Genomic DNA, 22,423 nt, shown 5'->3' on the forward strand with positions numbered 1-22,423 from the left:
AAGCACAAATCAAACATTAAACATTGACAGTGTAGATACATAATATCTGCATGTTAAATGTTTTTTTTTTCCTCTCCAATAGGATGTTTATTTTAAACTTAACATAATAATAATTTCTCGGAACCCATCGCGGGATCCCCGTGTGGCCGCTTGGTGGCGCTGTTTATTTAATTGGAGCAGGTCAGACGGATCCTGCGTGGTGTTCTGCCTGAGAGGCTCAGCTGAGGGCGCTAAAACGTCTCTCTATTTTTGATTCGTCAGTCGACGTCTTCTACTGACACGTGACACATCCCGGAAGTTGGTGACGTCCCAGAACAACAAAGATGGCAGGCATAGGAAGCAGCAACTACTGGGAGGGTAAGGGAGTTAAATTTGACTCGATTTTATAACAAACAGTGTTTGCAGCAACACCTAGTACACTATTCATAGTGTCAGCTCATTTGTCAGCGTCACTGTCGGCGCGTTTGGCTCATACGTACACGGTTTCAACACATACGTGTCTACAGCGACTAGCTACCAAACATATCGCCATGCAACTATTCCGTTATTCCTTAAGCTGCTAAAGCTGTGTCGTGTCTCTCAACACGTTTATCAGCTCGTCACACTGAGAACCCGTCATGTCAGCTGTTACACTCATTAGATGGTAATTATGAGAAACCTGTTTTTTTTCCCGCGGTTAGCTCGTTCAGCATACCCCCGTGCTACAATATAATAAGCGTCGCTATAGTAATAACGTGGCCAATTTTTTTGGCATTAAACTAAAATGGGCCGTTGTTAAAATGTTTTGTGTGTGCACGCGCCTGTGTTCCAGATCTGCGGAAGCAGGCCAGACAGCTGGAGAATGAACTCGACCTGAAGTTGGTCTCCTTCAGTAAACTGTGCACCAGCTACAGCAGCTCCAGGGATGGACGTCGAGGAGACACGTAAGATCACGTTTTCTGTCGCACCTACAAGACGGTGTAGATTCACAGTCCTACAGGTCACGAGATATTTACAAATCAGGCAAACTGCCTCTGACTGCTGCTGTTGAAATCATGGCATGAGCACATGTGACCCGATTGGGATTGATGGGTTGAGTTCCCTTAACATGATGGTTAATACAGTAATTTTAGAGCTGAAACAATTAGCTGCTCAATCAATTAGCTGATGAACAGATTACCATTATGACCAATCGTGTAATCATTTTATTAGAAATGTCAAGCAAAATGCCCTAAATGTTTTTTAGTAGTCTATTGTCGGACATGTCCTTCATTTAGTGAGAATTACGAAAATGGCCACTAGTTAAAAACTGTTTCCTGGTCAAAATTACACAATGGAAATGATGCCAACGTTTATTTAACAACCTCAAGGATCACGAATGAGCAAACTTTGGTATGTGGGTGGAGGCTTGCAAGCACAGGAAAGTGCTGGCTGCAGGAAGGAAGTGTCTCTGGCCGACACATTGAATCCATACCACCTCCAAGAGTGTTGTTCACAAGCTATAATATCCTAGGAAGAAAGGAAGGAAGTGAAGGGGAACCCCAAAGATATCTTATTATTATCACACTCCCAGTCCACCTTTGTTTCTTTTGGTAATTAATTATGCTCCACACAGTAACAACCAGCAACAACTACCTGTAGAGTTGAATCTAAAAAATGTCACACTCAGGATCTGTGAATGGAGGCAGTGTATGTCTCCCTGATGAATGTCTTGCTTGCTCTGGTGTTCACGTGGATGGTGCTGATAAAACTTTTTAAATAAACAGTACTCATCAGAGTTCATTGTAAGTCATTATCTGTTTTTATTTAGTTAAGAGTTAACTCCTGCTGAAAATGTTTTCGCGCAGTTTGCACTCTTTGAACTAATAATTTCCCAAATTGGGATCAATAAAGATACTGGCTAAGTCTAAGTCATGTGTACAAGCAGCAATCCTTTAATATCAAGTTTTACATTCAATTTTATCAGTACTAGCACATGCTGTAATATTTAGACACGCCACACCTGTAAAAGATTTTCTTTTATAGCATCAAACAAAGTAGTCGTTTAATTGTTCTCCATTCTTTGTTTTCCCCCGTCAAGGTCAGACACCACCCCTCTGCTTAACAACTCCACCCAGGACAGGATGTTTGACACCATGTCAGTGGAGATTGAACAGCTGCTGGCCAAAGTAAGTAAATTCTCATGGGCCAGTGGCCCGTGAAAGGCCAGCGAAAAGGACAGCACTGGATTTATGCCGGTGCTCCTGTCTGCTTGTCTGCAGGCTCCACTTCTCCACACGCTTTGCATTGCACTCTAGAATGCTTATATGTATTTGATTCACGTCAACTCAAACATTTAAGATTTACAATACTTTTTAAATTTCTCCTGGGGTCCAAAGGCAGCCTCCGCAAACAGCAAGAGGTCATAACAGAAGAGTGCAGCTGAACTGTACAGTGTTGTTTCTGAAGTTAATGACACGAATACAAGAGATATAAGTCTCAAACAGTGGCGGGGTCTCAAACTCATCTGCTGATCTCCTGGTTTTACCTGCTGTGGTTTTTTTGCTGTGTCTTGTCCATCCATTCATTTTCTATCCCTCTGTCAGCTGACTGCAGTGAATGACAAGATGGCGGAGTACACCAACACTCCGGGCACGGCCTCTCTCAATGCTGCACTCATGCACACCCTCCAGAGACACAGAGACATCCTACAGGTTTGCCTTCTTCTTCTTCTCCATCCTCATCTATTTCCTCACTCTTCAAAATACCAGTGTGGTAAAAGCATTCTGTAAATGAACTTTATGAAGCACAAATACCCGAGTGTTTCCAGTTTGTCCTCTTGGTGTTTACGGTTTGTTTTTCCTCCAGCCCTTCTTCATTTTCTCTTTTGTTTGTCTTCCACGCAGGATTACACACATGAATTCCACAAAACCAAAGGCAACTTCTTGGCCATCCGGGAAAGAGAAGACCTGCTCGGGTCTGTCAGAAAAGACATCGAGTGAGTACCCAGTCACACCACCCCACCATTCATTTGACCATGCAGCTAGTGTACCTGCATGTGTTGACAGTCATGGGAATATGGTCTCTGTTGTGTATTTTCTGACTGTAAGGCCATTCCAGTGCTCAGAAGTAATGATAAAAGGTTGGTCAGAGCCAGCACGTAATCTCGCATTGTCTCACTCACATGAGACTGTACATGGTACTGCATACAAAGCAAATGATACTGTCATGTGATGAATTGCTGGTGCTTGATCCTAGTGGCTATGCAGGCATAAAAACCGCTGAGCATTATTCATATTGCTTCTTTGTCGTAGACCGTATTCCTTGGAGGGCTAGTTGAACCTTGACTTCCACTTGGCACGCTCTTGACAAATGTTGCCTATTAAAACCTAAGGAGATTCATGGCCTCTTTGGCCTTGTATTGAGAAAGTGTGTCCTCTCTTCAGATTGGCTCAGTTGTGAGAGTATTGAAATGAGGCGGAGGATCCCCCAGACTATCACCTGTCTTTTTTATTTTGTTTCTTCTCTTTTTAAATGGCTTATTGATCTGTAAGACAGCGGTGAGCACTGCAGGATTCCTATTGATCCCTCTCCATCCAACAAGTATGCACATAGTCTGCGGATGCCTCACACAGTTATACATGTTCCAAGGCCTCACAGTCGCTTTACGTCCAAACTCATTAAGCTCTCAAAACGCAACATTAAAGTTCATCTACAAATAAACAAAATTAACCTATTTTGAGAACTACTTGTATCAGTGCACCACCAAGCCATTATTATCTAACGACCATTTGTAGTAGCAGCTGCACGTAAGCAGTCAAATTTGAACCGTGTATCTACTCACTTAGTAACATCCCATGAGGTCAGCACCGCACGCAACAGTTCACTCGATCGTCTCATTAAATCACGTTGCTAAGGAGTGACACTGACCCCACTAATAGGCTCAGTGCTGATGAATCCAATGCATAGAAATGAGCCAGTGTTGTTGATCCAGTGTTCTGCCTAACGATGACTAATGTGCCAAGGGGCTGCTAATGAGGGAACTGTCTAAGCTTACAGGTAGAGGAATTACAGTGGCTGCTGTTCGGCTGCAGTGCAATGAGGCGTCGAGTCATGCTTTACATGAGAGAATTTCTTTTGAAGAGCAGTATGCCCCTAACCTTTGTTGGTGGGGCATGGGAAAGTGATAAGCTCAGACCTGAGATTATATAAAAGCAGCAGTATCCTGCCTGGAAGCTTGAAGGCTAGTTTATTATTTTTCACGGCTTGATCTGTTGGACTGTCTTTGCTGTAATTCAGCTCATGAGAAATAACAAAACTGAGAGGTGTGAACCGACTTTGTATCGCTTACACACTTTCTTCTGATGTTCTCAGAGGGGCACACAGAGAAAATCAATGATCAGTATTAAGGAATTGCTGTGAGGAAAAATAAAAACTACAGTGATATTTTCCCCATATCACAAGCAGAGGCCAAATATTTTGACGTCATCATTTTATCAAACAAAGTGTGAAATAGGTTCATTCTCTGCTCGAGCAGCCTAGTTTAGAACTTGAACCATAATGACGTGCTAATGATTAACTTGTTAATGTAACAGATTGAAAATGAAGATGTGCTTGGAAAGCAGAATGTTAAGTTCTGTGTGCTCTGATATTTGTAAGCTTTCATCATGTTGGTGTTCCATTGATGGACGTTTGTGTTGTAGCTGAGTCTTTTTTCCCCTTTGTCAGGTAGAGGGCAGTAGAGATCTTGGACATGGAGTCAACCTGACCAGGATGCTGCTCACTAATCATTTTTCCGTGTCGTGTCCGTGTTGTTTGCACTGCACACACAAAGAAATCATACTGATAAAAAGACGCAGTGCACACTGTCAGATTTATGCACGCATCTAAATGACCAATGAGACATTTTATCAAACACTGTCGATATCTTTCAGTGTGCTCACACACACACACACGCGCACACACACACACACACACACACACACACACACACACACGGCTGCACCATTCATAACAGTAGAATGGACCAGACCGAGCGCTGCCTCTGCTCCTGCTTTGATTCTAAATGTCAGCAGCCAAAATGACAGCTAGCCTGTGATTTACACTGGTGCCCTTTTAAAAAGCCTTGCTGGAGTGATGAAGCTGGCTGTCAGTACAGGCAATTCCAGCCCCACAAAGGCATCAGCTCTGCTGGTGGGGCGGCCAACTTGGGCTCGAGGCAGCCACTGTGGAGTGTGCTGTGTGTGCACTGAATAAAGTATTCCCATTCAACGGCTTCGAATGTTGCACTGGGGATGAAGTAGGCACATCTGTTCTTGGCTGGGTGGGGTAGGTTGTTTATGGTATGTGTGCGCGCATACTCTTTATCTCGTTGTCGCCACAGGAGGGTAGGGCTGTTTTAAATGACCAGAAACCCAGGAGAGCATTGCGAGTCAGCTGTTCAGGGATGCTGATAGCTCGAGTTGCATTAAGCAAAAGAGAATGGATGGGATGTGTTCGCTCGGTGAGTGGTATAACAACCCACCCATTAACTTTGACTGCTTTGCTGGCAGATAGCTCAGTGATGGAGCAAACCATTTCTGCTCCTTTAGTAACCTGACACTGTGTGGTGCTATCAGTATGTGGATGGAATCAGTGGTTTCTTCCATAGATAATGCATAGAGTAGTATAAGAATTCTAAACCATAGTGAACAAAATCAATAGTTTATTACCCTTTCTAGACTCCCACCCAGCCACTCTGAACCATTATCCGTGTAGTACAGGAGGAGGTCAGGTCGAGCAGCTCCTTTGGCCCTTTACCGCTGTCCGGTATGCCATTTTTTGCCATGCTGAGTTGTGGTTTTAGGCTTTTCCATTGCTGGCTTCACAGCAGGGAGAACAGGTCTGGTTTCCTGTATCTGGCTTTGCTTGGGAACAAGATGACCACCTCTGTCCCTCTAAGTTGTGTTGTTGCAGTAAACTGACTCGACATACGTGGCCACGCAGGTGACTAGAGATGAAGCGCATTTTTAAAAGGTTTGCTTTGTTAAGCTTTCACCGTGATAAAAGCTCCTGCGTAACATTAGGTGGTTTGTTCCACTCCACCCTGCTCCCTACTCTCAACCAACCAGTAACGGCCCGTTTCCTGATCCGCTCCGCTGCAACCCTCCTGGTGCTGTGTTAAGTTACAGCTAATGTAAATTGAATATTTCCTGCTGCTGCTGCATGCTTCACATTAAAAGCTTTCCATTGGTGAACCGCAAGAAGGCTTTTACTGTAAAGCAGGTACAGGAAACGCGGTGGTATTGGCGCCGACTGCTATTTGATAAAAATTGGCAAACAGTTGTACGAAGACTGACAGATGTGTGCATGTGGAAGAGAAAAGGTGATGAAAAACTTCTCTAAATGGATAGCTATTCACATTTTTATCCGACCAGCTGAGTCAGACACCCACTGATATGAGCAGACACAGTGGTGACGTTCGTTAATAAAACAGATGTCGCCAACAGCTTACTGGCGCCGCTCCAGGCGTAGATGTCATAACCTTGTCATAGCCTGAAGGCTGAGAACTCTTTCTCTGCTTCTTAATATTGTGTCACCTTATGCAAAATATTGTTACGTAACTGTAATTTGTGCCTGCAAAGTGACAGTGTTGTTTTCATCAATGTATCTGCAGGACATACAAGAGTGGCTCTGGGGTCAACAACAGAAGAACGGAGCTGTTTCTAAAGGAGCATGAGCACCTGAGAAAGTAAGTCCTGATCACCTTTCTTGGCCATACATGAAGAATTTGAAGTAATCAAGAATCCAACTTTTTAATCCACTCAGCAGTTTTTTTTTAAGGACATTTATTAGTTTTAGGATATCAATCCAAACAGTTCAAAGTAAAACTGCTACCATTTTTCCAGAGCTGCACAGTCTTTCCTGGCGAAGCAGCAGTCTCAGCTTTCCATAAATCAAAGCTGGGATAACTCATGTTGAGAGTGCAGCACAGCCATTTGGAATAACACTGGTCACTGATGTTTGCTTGTTAAGCTCTGGCACCCCTTGGCACTTTATTTCATCATGCTTTTACTTCCCAGCAAATGGGAAGCATCTTTTTTTTTAAGATATTGCTTTCATTAATCTAGAGTTTGTCGTATAATTCAGGATAGAGAGAAATGTAGATGTAACCTTTTGTGCTTTATTTAATGACCTGTTGAAGAAAATATCGGCAGTGACACGTTTAGATTTAGTTGTCGGGGAGAAATTACACTTTATTCTCTTGCCCAATGATGCAGAGTAAGCAAATTCATGAAACAAATGTGGTAACTTTTGCATTACTGCAACTTAAAGCTTAAAGTTAGGCCGACTTTTCATACTGACACAGTAGGTCATATCGTAATCTGCCAGCAACCTCATTAGCGTCCTACTATCATTTGGCTGACTCTCAAGCACTGCAGAACAGCATGAGGTCGTAAAGTTTGTGAAATCTCTGTGCATGCACTTGGGTGTGAGAGGTGTGAGAAGCATCCTGTGTGGAAAGTAAAATTGGATGTCAGCAGGGCACACACTCACGCTCAAACAAACCACAAAAAATAAACCACACAAGAGCTTTTAACATTGCCCAGGCTCGAGGATCCCATCTGATAATTTGGATGTAGCCGATAAAAACAAAGCAGTCTGATTGAGTCTCTCTTTGGCTAAATGTTTATTTCCTGTTTCAGCCTCTCAAAGGAACAATGCCTCAATAATTTCCCATCAAGGCCTCTGAATTCATTTGAAAACAGGCTTTACCTTCTCTGACATGGCACAGCCAATGGTTTATCTCTCAATTTAGGAAATGAAAAGGACTTTGTAGACTGACTGAACTCAACAACAACAACAACAACAACATAAAATAACCTCTGCAACTTCCCCAGTCTTTCACCTCGGACAACTCTTCATACACAGAATTGGTCAAATTTTAATTCATCTGACTCAGCAGATTTCTTAAAACTCTTGAGAAGGAGCGGGTGGAAGCATGAAATGGGGTACATCATTTCACAGTAAATCCAGTTTCCTAATAGGCCCTGTACATATACAGTATGTGCATGTGTGTGGCTATATACACACATTTGTGTATGTTTGTTTGGTTGCATGTATAGACAGTATAGCTTTATTTTTTTTAGGGTTTCCAACTGAATGGAGTGTGGCTGATAGAAAACCCTGTGAAATACTACTGTAGTCTACTGTTGGCCCTGTTTCTAGAACAGCTGCTATGCTCTGTGGCAGTAACATAACGTTGGATCTGTAGCATATGGTGATAAAACTCTTCCCGTACAGAAATCTGTGCTTTGTGCAGTTGTCCATTGCTGATGGGTGGATATAACTTCTGCTGGAGTTGATCCAAAATGTATTTATGTGGGACTCATATTGGGGGATTTGGTGGTTACATTAGTTTCAACTCAGTGTTCCTTGAAGGATTGCTGACAAATCTGTTAAAGCAGTGGGATGTCCCCTGAACCATTAGACCTCAAATGCCCCAACTGTAGCCTGCAGCTGTTACTGCCAGTCAGCCCTTTTCAAGTTGTTAGCAGTTTAGTGCCTTTTAACGGACACACTGGAAAGATACTTTGTTTGCTCATCTACTGTCATACCGAGCGATGATCTGATCCCATCCCTCGGTATTCCTCGTCGATATATTATAAACTTCTGTATTTCTGCTGTCTTTCAAGTGGTCCCTGGCCTCATGGTGCATCACATAAAAATCTTTTCTAGTATTGTAGGTAAGGTGTTTTTTCAGGAATTTCTTAGAGAAACCCCCCCCCCCTTTCTCCAAACAGCCAAACTGAATACTGATGATAAAATAATCTTAGAAATGTGAAATGAGAGCAGGATTGGCTCGTGGCACGTTGGTCTGAACCTTCTCTGGTTTGCTGCAACCACTTGCATTCCCAGCAATCAAGCTCTTATGCCAATCCAGCACAATTGATCAGGATATTGATAATGAAATTACCCTGTTAAACCACAGCCTATATTAGACGGCTTCCCCGGACCATTGACAAAGATGGAAGGAGAAACAGGAGATTGGAGATGAGCATCAAGTTACGCTTGATTGATCCTATTAGAGCCATAAAACAGGAAAGTGGGCCCTAAGAGAAGAGGACTAAAATGTGTTAGTGGCGAGAGCAATGGTCTCAGTGAGGGCATTGCACAGATGCTTGATAAAGAAGAGAGATTCTAGTTAAAATGCTCTTCCTGACACAGTGTGAGATGCTCTCTTTTCAGAAGACAGTGTTATCAATAATGAGGTGTCCCTTATGTTAGCTTACGTGATCTGTTTGGATCTAGAAAGGTTTTTTAGATGTTTTTTATGTTAACATTCACAGCATGCCATAGAAAGCTGTCTGTGCAGTTGCCTTTTTGCTGCTCAGCTTGTGATAAAACTCTGCTCGGTGCCTTTGGCTTTTTACCTTAGGCTAGTCAGCATACATGAGGATTAAAATGTTCTGTCTTTACGAAGGTTTTAGAGTAGATAATGTAATGTATGATCAGTATAAATGGGCACAAACAGTGTAGGAGGCATTGCGTAGTGTGTGTGTGTGTGTGTGTGTGTGTGTGTGTGTGTGTGTGTGAGTCTATAATGTATTGGCAAGTGATGGCACCAACATTGCCAAACAAATCAGCTAAGACTAATCACTTTCCAATGAAAAAAAAAAAGAGTCCCTGCCAATAAATCTACAAATGACTGCTGTGGACGGAGCGCTTGCCAGCCTGCATTTATTCTCAGTAGAACCTAATGAGACAGACATGCCTAGATTCATTTTTAAGATGGTCTCCTCTCCAGTCATTGTTGGTAGCAATCAGCCTTTTGTAATTCCATGTCAGTCAGGCCTGCCTTTACATTACGTGATGAGATAAGACTGAGTGAGCAGCAGCAGCAGCCGGCAGCGTTCCGGCTGGTTGGATGGGAGCTTGCTTGGGAGCCAATGATTTTGCCAGATGGCAGCGTCTGTCCGTCTTCAAGCACCTTTACCTTTAACTTGATGCAGTTTAGTTATTACAGCTACTGTAAGTACTGTTGATGTTTCTTTAACTGTCTGCGAGTTCTGCTCATCCCTTTCTCCATTTCCATCCTTCTGTATCGGTTTTTCCATCTCTCTGCTGTAAAGGTCAGTGTTCATGAATAAACTAGATGGAGGGAGGGGCAGGTCCATTAAAAGTTCAGAGTGGAACAGCTCTAATGTTAGTGGTCACTCTGATAAGGACTTCCTGTCCAACACAGGATTTTTTTTTTGACACAGCAGTGCTGTTGGTGTGAACTGTGGCAGATTGATCAAATCAGGACATCAAGCATCTTCTTAATTGCAGCCACGAAGAACGCCATAGTTGCTGAACTAATCCAACATAGATTTCAAATACAAAGTACTATCAATTGAAAATACATTTTTTTCCCAAGTGAGTGCTACAAAGACCCGAGTGAACGGCAGAAATTGAGTCTTTATCACTGCAGTTCTCAGGCGTCGTTCTTGACTTAAAGTTGTTACGTATGCAGTCTCCTTGTACCTTTTTTGAACTTTCTCAGTCCAGGAGCTATGATTAAACCAGAAACAGCTTATTGCCCATCCAAATGATTGAAAAGCTCAAACGGCCAGTAACAGAAGATATTTATGGGGAAAGTAATTTGGACTTTTACTTCCAGGACCTTGATGGCCAATATAACTCTCCCCACTTTTCCAATCTGTTTCACTTTCTGCAAGGCCTCCTTTGTAACAAAATTTCTTATATTGTAAGAAAAAAGTGTCATTTGAAACAGTATTACTGACGTATGGTGTAGAGTGAAGTAATGCTGAGGATGAAAAAGACACAATTAATAAAAGTCAAAAAGTATAGCTATGTTTGTGGGTGCAGTTTTTTCCCAGGATTTTAAACAAATTATTTACCGGCCACAGTCCCCACATGCCGCAACCTATTCCTCATTCTTACTCTTTTTTTTTTTTTTCTTTCTCCGTCCCTTGTCCCCAAGTTTGAGACCCCAGCTTTTAGCCTGGCCTGTTGCCCACGTTAAGAAGTTTGATCTAAGCTGCCAGTTCCCCGATATGCTAATGTAATCAGCAGAGGAGAGCTCTGAAGATTGTGGGTAAAGTCCCGCCCTGTTCTCTCTGGCTCACCAGAGGGATCCACGCAGCTGAGTTCAGACTCAGTTCAGGAAGTTTAGAGGTTCAGTCAGATGTTTACCCAACAGGAATATGAAAGTGTCTGAGGCATTTTGGGTCAGCTTGTTTCTGTGCTTTGCTCCTGGCAGGTTATCAAGACGAGCTGCTAGAAAATGGATCCAAGTACCTAAAGGACACACGGTTTTGTCAAGTGCTTCAACTGTATTCTGAACTAGCTCATAGTTATCGGTCCGTTATGATCACAAACGCATTTTCCTGTAAAGACAATATCAGGATTAAGATTGTGTACTATTTGTTGCTGCTTCGTAATGAAAGAAGGCACCTTATCTAATTGATTCCAGTGGGTTTGAAGTGCTGGTTGTGCTCTGGGTGCTTGGTGTATGTATTTGCACAAGGGCCTCCCATTTCAGCAGTGTTCATCTCTGAGCAGCCAAATGCTCTGCGTCGCCTCAGCTTTTTCTCTGCTATCCATTCACAAGTTGTCGGGCCAAGCTCAACCAACTGATCTGACAACAACGAAAAGGAGGAATAGCAGGTAGCTCCTGACTAACGACTGCGACTCAGTTTTGAACCACTTTTATTTATTTAATTTACCAAATTCCTATGTTTTGCCACCATTTGCCTTGGTTTCTCTATAGACAGGGTAATCTTTTTTTATGCAGGGTTTTATATTTAATTTCCATCAGAGGTTGCTGAATGGCAGAGTTACAGTCAAGATCATTGTGAACCTTATGTAAGGTGTGTTGGGTATGTAGCAGTGGATTTTGACCTGCTGATTTTCACAGGTGTGTGAGTGTTAAGCAGTCTTCCCATTTCTGTGCTTATGTGTGAATGGCAAGTGGGAGCATGGAAGCATGCGGCCATGGTGGGTTGATTCATCACACAGGGAAAGGCAATTAGCTTTGAGCTAATGAGTGATTTAATGACTGCAGCAAAACACCATTGACCAGAGGAAACGGAAGGAACCCACTCAAACCTGAAATTACATACACATGAACATGATTGCACAGTCAACCTCACGACTACAGCTCGATGATGGAGGGAACAAAGCATAAATCTTTTGTCCCATCTCATTTCTGCATATAAAAAACTCATTGAACCAAGGCTCACCTCAGCTCATGACAGCTCTCCTTTTGCTGTTCAGCTTAAGATTTATAAGTTTAACACTGTGGACAGACAGTGAACTGATCAGTCATGTCAGTCACTTGTCTCTCCACGATGTCTTTGCCTCATCACGTTCTCCTTAAGTAAACATGAAGTCAGTTTGTGGGGTTTTTAAAATATTTAAGACTGAAAATAAATGGTGTTGTTGGTCTCTAAGACTGCACGGTCCAGCTCCCACTGTGCTTTGCATCAACTACTGGTACTTGCAGTATCATTTGCTGCACCCGCCCTGCTCCCACAATCCCTGCCTGCCAGCCACCATTCTGAATTTTGTGCCAGTTGATTCTGTTTCAGTGTGACAGAGACAACAGATTTGATTTTACAAACTACTGCCAAAGCACAGTTTGGTGCTTGTGTGCGGAGCTATAATCCAAGAACAGAAGGCAGTCCAGCCCACATCGTGACTGTGTGGTGTCCCTTACAGTGTCCTGTCTCACGGGCAGCAATTTTGTTATATATGTGGAGCTCCTTGGCATTAACATTTGTAATCATTCATCCCTCCTACCTTTCCTGTAACCCTTCAGGAACTAAAATTAAGTTAAGGTAAATGTAGTTAAATGTAGACCAATTCAATGAATATGTACGGGGCATTCACATAAGTGAACATGCATAGAAATTGGAGTCGTGAGGTAGAGATGAGCTAAAGACAGTGATTGCAGCAATTAAACTTGAGCGAGACCAATCTCAAAGTGATTCCATCAATATATAACTCAGAAAATTGTCTGTCCTCTGAGGGATCGGTTTGTCAATATTTGCCCACATAAGTGACTTGGACAAGGTCCCACAATCAAATTTAGTGACAGCCTCTTGATGGTATTACTTAGTGTTATAGTTGTAATGCATCATTTTTGGTCTGCCTGAGCCAAAGCTTGTTTTTAGCCGCTAGCCTTTTGAGTTTTGTAATAATCAACAGGCTTTTTGTTTTGAGATTAAGTCTTCCTCAAATCCAGCATTTTCAATTAATTGAATCTTCTCAGCACCCCTTCACCCCCACCCCCTTCTCTTATGCACATGCAGGGCCTCATGGTATGCTTTCCCCTCAATTAAGGCAGGTAGAGGTCAACCAAAGGATACCTCCACACTCATCCATCTTAGTGTACCACATAATAAAATGAATGAAAAAAATGACACTTTTTTGTACAATTATGGGATTAAAAGCAACATGACAACGTGTAAAGAAGTCCTATATATGAATAGGGTATATAGGATAGGTTATATGAATCTGTACACACTTAGAGCAGGTGTATGGGATTAGCATCAATTTAAGACAATGAGCTAGGGCCTGACTGTAACATCACAGAAGGAATCTGTCAAAATATCTGCTGTGAAAAAGCTTCATTGTTTCTCTTGTACTGGAATCTGCATGTCTGATACCATATAATACTGTGTGGCCAGTCACCAACGTGTAATATTGGTTCCATTAATAGGATAGTTTTAGCCGCGTCACGTTGTGGTAAAATAATCCCTGTGGAGTACAACGTTTGTCTACATCATCAGAAGCTGACATGAAATTCTGGATTGTTCTTATGAGTACAAGCATTGTGACTCAGATGGGATAGATTCAGGCATGAGATTAGAATTATTTCAGGTATAACGAGAAGATTTAGCTAAATGTTGGAGACGGTTGTGATTTGGTGCTGATAGAGTTTGGGTAAGAGCCTTGTAGAGACCGTCCATCTGTCTCTTCCTGTGACTTTGTTTGGACACACGAGCATGCTTTGAGCCTGACAGAAACCACATATTGAACAACAGCGATGACTTGTTGAATGGATGTTGAGCTATGAAACACAATCCCTGCTGTTTTGCTTGTTTGGTTTCCTTTAGTTCTCTGGAACATTATCCAAACTGATTCCAATTAGAGAATAAACTGCTGAGATCATTGTTGTTTATGAGCAACCTGAGACTCAAAACTGGTGTTACAATGAAAGAGGCCTGTGTGTCTGTGTGTCTGTGTGTGTGTATGTTGTCTGACCAGTATTCTCTGTGGGACAAAAGCAAGCATTTGACACTCCCTCTTTAATGTGGCTGCAGAGGATTAAGCTCCAGGATCCCTGAGGTGGATTCCTCTCTGGGTCTACTTAGTCCAGAGACTCTGTCATTGTGGGAATCATCCATCAGGAGATGATGCACGAAACAAATTATTAAACCGTCCTGCTATTATGGTCTTGTTTTATTCCTAAATTTACTACAGATTAGGGGAGTAAATATTATCTGTGTGACAGTTTTTGTAACTGATGGCATATATTCCTCATTGACTGACCCGACACATATCCGACTTTCTATTGTTTGTGCCAGTAATCATAAAAAGGACGTAAACAGCAAGAAAACAAATGCAGACCCACAGTGAGGTGACCACACTGATGTTCGTGGGAAGATTTAAATGATGTGATGCTGTGTTCTGCCAGACTGGCTGGTTTAATCAGTCTTGATATGGAAAAAAACAGTCCCAGACTACATGAAATTAAATTCAGTTCTTTGTCCAGCTGTGTCACCAAATTAGAATTCTGTATTGATCACTATGGATCTGTAACTGATGCTGATAACCGCCCCCCATGTCATTTGTTTTTTACCACACTGCCTCATGTCAATAACTCACCTCTCTTTATCTTTTCCTCCCCGCCCCCACCTCCCTCTCCTTGTTTATAGTTCAGACCGACTGATGGATGACACAATAAGGTAAGACCTGCTTTCTGTCTAGCACATATGAGAGGACATATATTAGCATACGTGACAGTTACCACCCCGCCTCCTCCATCATGGTATCTACATGCTGAACCTGACTCAAAACCCTCAGTCTGTGTGCAAAAATGGACCTGAGCATTTCCTGGATGTGTCCAATCTAAAAGGTCCCCTCAAAATGAAACAAAAAAATGAAGTTGTCTCCTGAAAACCGTTTGAGAACTACAGTATAAGACACTAAAATCGGCTGCTGGACCCACGCATATCAAACTATATTTTTTGTCTCTGTAGGACACATCCTTCAGAGGTGTCCTCCCTCTGCCCTTTTGACATCTCAGCCCTTGTCATCTGTACAGCAAAGTAAAAAAAGTGGGCAGAACTGCAGTTTTCTGAAGTTTTTGTCCCACTCTACATATGAAAGATTTACTTTAACAATTAGCTTAATGCTCTTTACATAGAAACACAGGTGGCTCCTGGACAATTTAATCACAATACAGTGTTACTTTGTGGCCAGCAGTTAGACATATTTCAAATAAATTTTCAAGAAATCATGTTTGTGTTTCATGTCAGTTTGGACCGGCAAAGGTCTCTAAATACTGCTGTACTTCCACTGTACTACACAATACTAGCCTTGAGGCTCAGCAGCTGTTGTTAAGGGAAAGCTTGACAACTTGAAATTACCAGTCAGAGCTGCAACAAATTGAAAATGTTTTATCGTTGCAGTCAGGATAAAACGTCTAACCACAGGTACTGAATTAATCTAAAATGACTCCAGAATCCTAAAATGAATCGATTTCCTGCTGAATGCATCCACGCACTTCAGCCTTTAAAGTCAGCCTCACATTGGCAGTGCATGAAACCAGTTTCTTTTTGCTCAATCAATGGATGCTTCTTATCGCAGTACTTCTTAGGACTTACAGTTGATGCACATCAGTGCAAGAAAACGAGTGGTTCTGTAACTTCCTCCTCCCTCTTCATTGATTTCTAGATGTGCTCCACCTCTCACTACTCCCTGCTCCTTTCTCTCTCTTTAGCCCAAACCCCTCCTTCCTTCCACTCTCTTTTTCTCTCATCTTCCTCCTTTGGTCCTCTGCTGGCTGCCCGTGCCCTTTTCCAGTTCCAGGCCTTGCATCTTATAAACTGTGCTTATCTTCAGGTCGGCTTCAGCGGCAGTCTGATTGCTGGACTTTGTCTGTAACCTCTTTTTCTCCCTTGTTTTCTTCCTTTCCTTCCTTTTAATTGCTCATTTTTCATCCTTAGTTTGATTTCCACAGGCTTTTTCTGAGCTTCTGCCCACATTTTTTAACCAGTCTTTACCACTGTCTTTCTTCGCTGTCTTTAGTGAAGCAGAGACATGTTCAGTTCAGTGTTGGTTGACGTGTCAGTTTTTATTATGCTGCATGTTAACTAGCTACTTTTCAAGGCGTGCCATTTCCACATGAAAAACAGATTTTGTCCCATCTCAGGTCATAGCTTAGCGGTAAATAAAATGGTATAAACCATATATTCCTTTGAATTTGCACCCTGTTTTTGCTTTGTTGGCTGATCTTAAAATGAAAAGCGACCAGTCATCTTTTCAAGTTCCCGTAAATATTTATGGTGTGGCCTCTTCCTGTGGTCACCTCCGAGACAACTCAGACACTAACTTCCATTTTTCTGTGTTTCATATCGTGAAGCAAACCAGTTGTGCTTTCATACAGAATAACTTAACCCCCCCCCACCCCCATCTCTTTCTGTTGTTTTTCCCATTAAAGTTCATTTCTTTTGTGCCACTGATCTGTAATTTGTGATTTCGGGTGATATGAGTGTGAAGGGGAATCTGTATCCTCCAGCTCTGATTCTCATGAGCTGGTTAACATTGAGATAAATGTTTGTCGAGGTTGCTGGAGTCAGCAAAGTGGTTCTTCCTGACTGAGGAGAACATGATCCCCAAAACATTGCTTCAGGCCAAGACTGCGGACTGTCAGGAGTTGCCATGACCTCGCCCACTCACCCCACCCACCACACTCACACACATATACACACACACATTCTCTCTAGGCCTGCTGCTCATCAACATTACCAGCCAAAAGAGTAAACAACCGTGATTTCATTTACCTTGTTTTGACCGGCCTCCTGTGGGGATCTGTCACTCTGGGGCGGGTGGAGTTTGTCCCCTGTGGCCAGAGCTTACTGGTTGTCATCCTGACATAGTGCATTTTTTTTACCATACTCACACTGTGCTTGAGTCATTGTTTTTACTTTGTGGAGTGGATTTCTTTAACTCATATTCTCCCACTGCGAAGGGCTCAGAAGCGGGCTCAGTAGCTTCTATCGATTATCGTGTGTAACAGATGCCACAGAGGGTAAACACACAGCCTGAATCTTTTCCTGCCCAGCTGCACTTTCTCCACACTGAAAGTTGCTGAGGCCCAGGTTTGATAGCAAGAGAGGTACAATATCACAGCAATTCTATACCTTCCTTCTTCAAGCCCAGGAGACTCGCACATATACCGTAAAGCTGAAGGGGAGCGTGATGGGATGACTTAACGATTCATCCCAGAAACTCTTTCAATACCGAGTTTTAATCATCGCACAGGAGGATATCGATATTTGACTGACAGTTGCAACTATTAACAATAATTAAATACATAACAGAGTTGACTTTAAATCAGATATTTTCTCTCCATCATCCGTTTTTGCCTACGTAACACATCATCTAGTTTTTATGTGTCTTTTCTTGGATCACACACATGCTTTCCTGCACCAAAGACTTCAGACGATAAGATTTTCTTAATCCCACCTCCAAAACGTCCCCCAGTGGAATGGATTTCTAATCGTGTGGAGTCAGTTGCAGGCAGAGGCACTTCACGGTACGAAAGGCTGCAGCCGCTTGCGTTAAATTGCCACTTCTGAACTCATTTCTCTCTCAATCTCTTTAGTATTGCCATGGCGACCAAGGAGAACATGACCTCCCAAAGGGGCATGCTGAAATCCATACAGAGCAGGGTCAACACACTGGCCAGTATCCTCTATGCTGCATATGTGCATGGTTGTGTGTGTGTGTGTGAGGAACCAAATAAGGACAGTTCACAGTAGATTGGCAGCTGAAGGGCTGCTGGTATGAAATCACTGCTGCTCCCTCAAAAATCAATGCTCACATATTGCTTTTCTATGATGAAAAGTTGTTCTGTCATGCCACGTTGTTGGTGTATGTTAGCACTCTGCTTCTCTATAATGTTGACATTAAAGTCTCAACCCCAAGCTATTAACTAATAACAGCTGTCTTGTCTGTCAGGAATTGTCTTTTAAGGCCGTCTTTGTGTTGTGAATCGGCCTGAGGTCTTCAATTTTTCACACTTTTCTGGGTTTGTGCATGACCTCTACAGTCAAATGTTTTAGCCGTGCCTGCTATCCACTGTAGGATGTTTTTAGTCAGTTAGAACTTTCCAGTTCTGATATAATAATCGGCTTCATGGGAATCTTTTCCCAGTGCTCCTCTATGCACCAATCACTTGTAAAAGCTCTTCTGTTGTCGTGGATTTAGATCCTCAAAAGGCAAATATAAATAGAGCTGTATTTATTTCCAATCCGGTCAAAAATTCAGGAATTGAAATACTTGTTTTGCCAAGTATGTTCCCTTAAAGAAGGATTCCAAGATGTAGGACAAGAGAGGAGTTGAAATATTTGTGATCTTCCTTAACTTTTGACTTTCTTAGACCGTTTCCCAACCATCAACAATCTCATCCAGCGAATCAACCTGCGGAAGAGACGGGACTCGCTCATCCTCGGCACAGTGATTGGCATCTGCACCATTCTGCTCCTGCTCTATGCCTTTCACTGAACGCCGGCCCGGTGAAATCTTTCAAAAGGAGCAGGATCGATCTGCTCTTTTGTAGCGTGGGAACCCTAAGAGACTGAGCTCAGTGAGGCTCCCGAGCAGGACATTCAATTGGTCCACTTCTTGGATGGGAACAAATTCAGCCAACGTGAACTACTGAACTCGCATTCAGGAGTGGGACAGATGGAGGGCTGGTGGCTGGGTGCTCTTTTGCCAACGTGGGAATGGGAGACCAGAAGTACAAATAAGACAAGATTTTAAACAATTATATCGATAACTCTGGTGGAGAGAAACTGAGGAGTGTGTGAAGAGACTGTGAGATTGTGTGATGCATCTTTTTTGTTTCACAGGTGGAAGAATTTTAAGTTGAATGGTCCTTTTTAATTGATGGGGTGGGACGGATAGTTCATTGTGGGCTGTAAAATGTGAATTAATAAATTATTCATATCAGTATGTGCAAAAAGGTATGTTACACTACTAGATACTGAACCTTGAAAACCTTTTATTTTTCAAAATATATGACTTGAACTCTGTTGAAAAGTGTATTGGGCTTTCTCATTTCTGAGCAAGTTTAACCTCCCGGATGACTCGGCAGGGCTCATAAAAAATGGTGTTAGTTTTACTACATTTTCATATCTCAAAAAGTACTGTAGGTGTTCTTTTTTCATTTTTTATTAGAGAGTTGACAGGAAATGAGAGAAAGAAATGGGGAATGACGTGAAACGAAGGTCCCTGGCTGGATTTGGATCATGGACGTTCCCGGTCAGCACCTCAAACTTTCCTCTCTCTGAATTTAGATTTAGAGGTGAATCAGTCAGTGTTACAAATCCACAGGAACCTGGATGGCAGCCAGGTTAATGATTCATTATTTAAGTAGTTTTTCAAAGAAAAATTCTGAACAGCATCTCGAGGACATGTGCTGCCTTTACTTGTTGTAAAGTCCAGTAAACTGAGTATGTTTGACTTTTGACAGTTTTGACTTTGTCACATAGGGCTCCGGAAAATTATGCATAGTTTTCATTTTTTTTTAACATTTTATAGAGAAAACAACTAATCAACAAAATAATAAGCAGCTGAATTGATAATGAGAACAACCATTAGTTACAGTCCTGTTTACGTTGATATCTGCATTTCCAATAACTCTTATCTCTAATCTTTAAGTTAGATAAGTGAAGTGTCAGCTATCAAATGTGGCCGTTTGGATCTCATAAGAGCAGCTAATGCGGCATGAATATTTTCAATCAGGTTACAGGATACTGTATGTGAAAGTACAACCTGGATTCCAACAAAGCTGTGTAAAACAATAAAACATAATGTGATAATTTGTTAAATCCTTTTTGAGATTCACTCCTAAAGTATACGTATACTAAACTAAAATTTAACCTCATTAACTTCATTGATTTTTGTAAATGTCTGCTTATTCTGAATCTGATATCGGCAACATGTTTCAAACACCTTGGGACGGGAGCAACCTAAGACTGGGAAAGATGTGGAATGGTCCAAAAACACCAGTTTGGATCATTCCACAGGTAAACAGGTTCATTGGTAACAGGTGATAGTGTCATGATTGGGTGTGACAGGGGCGTCCTGGAAAGGCTCAGTCGATCACAGGCAAAAAGATTACCACATGGGCTCAGGGACACTTATGACGGTTAACATGTTTGTTTGCAAATGATTACATTCTGTTTTTGGTTTTACACAGCTCCCAAACTTTTATTTTGAATCAGGGTTGCGTAAGGTAAAAGGCAGCTGCACTATTTTGTGTTCTCAGTTCCTCTTTCTTTGGCCACGTATCAGATTCATGTGAAATAAGCATCTTGGATGAAGAGGCGAAATGTCTTCAACACCAAACCAGCCTGTTCTGTTGCCTTCACTTGCACTACTTCTGGGTTTGTATAGAGTAGAAGTGGAAACGCTGCTTTGATGATGGTCCGTTGAAGGATTTATAGTGTATAGTGTACCTAGTCACCTGGAGAGAGTCCATGAGACTCTGTTTGATTTCAATCCACCTGGAACACAAAGTGACATTTGAAGGTGGGAGCTGAAGCATTCATCAGAGACGGGAACGGTGGCAGACTGGGTTTGACTGCTTAGATTAAAGTCTTACTTTGTTGGTGGGGGTTTAGAAATGTGAAAAGCAAGGCAGCCGTGTGAGAAACATCAATGTGTTTTTGTCTCACAGCTTCAGGCTGAGACTCGACTGGAATCCAAATAAAATAGGCTCACTTCAATGGACTGAAGAGGATAAATTTGGTTTCTTGTTCTCATTCCCTGTGTTTGATGCCTTCCTCACAAAGAGACTAAAAGTATAGAAAACCTAGCAGCCTGCAGTTTTTGTAAAATGTCCCCACGTCGATCGCATCTTTTTGGTAAGAAATTTCCTTTTCTCTGTTTAACTGCAGCTGGACAAGCTTTTCCATCTTTTCCTGAATATCTCACCTCCTTTAGGGGGAAACCCTGTGCTCAAGTCTAAATATGGGTCAGACATTTGGACATGCTGTCCAGTAGACTGCAGAGGTGCTGAGGCATTGAACTCCTGAATATTTCAGCCGCTCAAATGAAAGCCACCCGAGCAGAACTAAGCACCAGATCCTCTCACTTGGAAAGGTCATGCTACAGTGACTTCTGACAAGCAGGAAGTCTGTTTATTCACAACAGCTGAAATGTAAGACACAAGGCTGGTCCTCTGTCTGTGAGGAGCGTTTTGTAAAAATGAGTGTCTGGGACGCTTGACTCTTCTAATGGCATGATGGCCTCTATCACTTATGATGAGTTGAGAAGTTTCAGATGGACATAGTTTTGGCTTTCTAGCAAAACTGTTTTGTGGCAATTTGTATCTGAAACATAGAAAGAGCCCAGCAGAGGAGAAGGGATGCAGTGGTTGTGGTGTTGCATCAGACCTCTCCTCTGCAGAGTTTATAGGTGGAGGGAAGCTGACTCTTAAAATTTGTCATGAATTCTTCATTTTCCTTTTTTAATAGGGCCATCGATAACCCAAAGTTGTAGCAGCCTTGATAAATGGTGTTTGTGTATGAGGACCTGCTGTATGAGCAGGGTTTAGATATAATAACAGCAACAGCTGTTCAGTACAGTGTAATCCAATACAACAGCACTGCAGAGTTCAGCCTTAACATGGAGTAAAATCAATCTCTCTGATTCAGTCTCAATTAAGAACGTTACACATAAATACTATATATATATATATATATACACACACACACAAAGCCCACTATGGTCTTATATTCTGTTACATCGTCCAGGTGGAGCTCTTACTGTGTCCAATCCCTGCATGTAAGTGAAGGTAAGGTGACTTTGATGTTTCTGTGTCTTTTTGGGCCATTAACATTTTGAATCTGTTACCTGTACTTCAAAAAGTACACTCACCCTCAGACATTCGTTCTTACCTGTAGCTTTCGAGGTCAGTCTGTTGGTCAAACGTTTTGGTCCAGACCTATTGGATGCATGGACATTAAACTTTGTGCACACATTCAGGGTCCCCAGAGCTTGAAGCCCTCTGACTTTCCCTGACTTTACCTCTAGTGCCACCTTAAGCTTGACATTTTTGTTTTTTGATGAAATATCCTGATGACTCTCGATTGGATTGCTATAAAATCTGGCTCAGGTGACCATGATGATCCCCTGACTTCTCATCTTGCTCAATCATCAGGTAAAAAGGTTTTATTTC

General features: G+C 42.1%; 1 protein-coding gene across 1 annotated transcript; it reads left to right on the forward strand.

The window, feature by feature from the left end:
* Positions 1-283: 283 nt before the first annotated feature.
* gosr1 (golgi SNAP receptor complex member 1) lies at positions 284-19,191 on the forward strand. The gene is made up of 9 exons (XM_076734816.1): positions 284-357; positions 812-923; positions 2,060-2,147; positions 2,565-2,672; positions 2,865-2,956; positions 6,614-6,688; positions 14,886-14,915; positions 17,840-17,922; positions 18,617-19,191. The coding sequence occupies exons 1-9, from the start codon at positions 324-326 to the stop codon at positions 18,739-18,741; spliced, it is 747 nt and encodes a 248-aa protein (XP_076590931.1). The 5' UTR covers positions 284-323; the 3' UTR covers positions 18,742-19,191.
* Positions 19,192-22,423: the final 3,232 nt, after the last annotated feature.

This window comes from Chaetodon auriga, chromosome 7, assembly GCF_051107435.1.
Source record: "Chaetodon auriga isolate fChaAug3 chromosome 7, fChaAug3.hap1, whole genome shotgun sequence".
In the NCBI taxonomy this organism is placed as follows: domain Eukaryota; kingdom Metazoa; phylum Chordata; class Actinopteri; order Chaetodontiformes; family Chaetodontidae; genus Chaetodon; species Chaetodon auriga.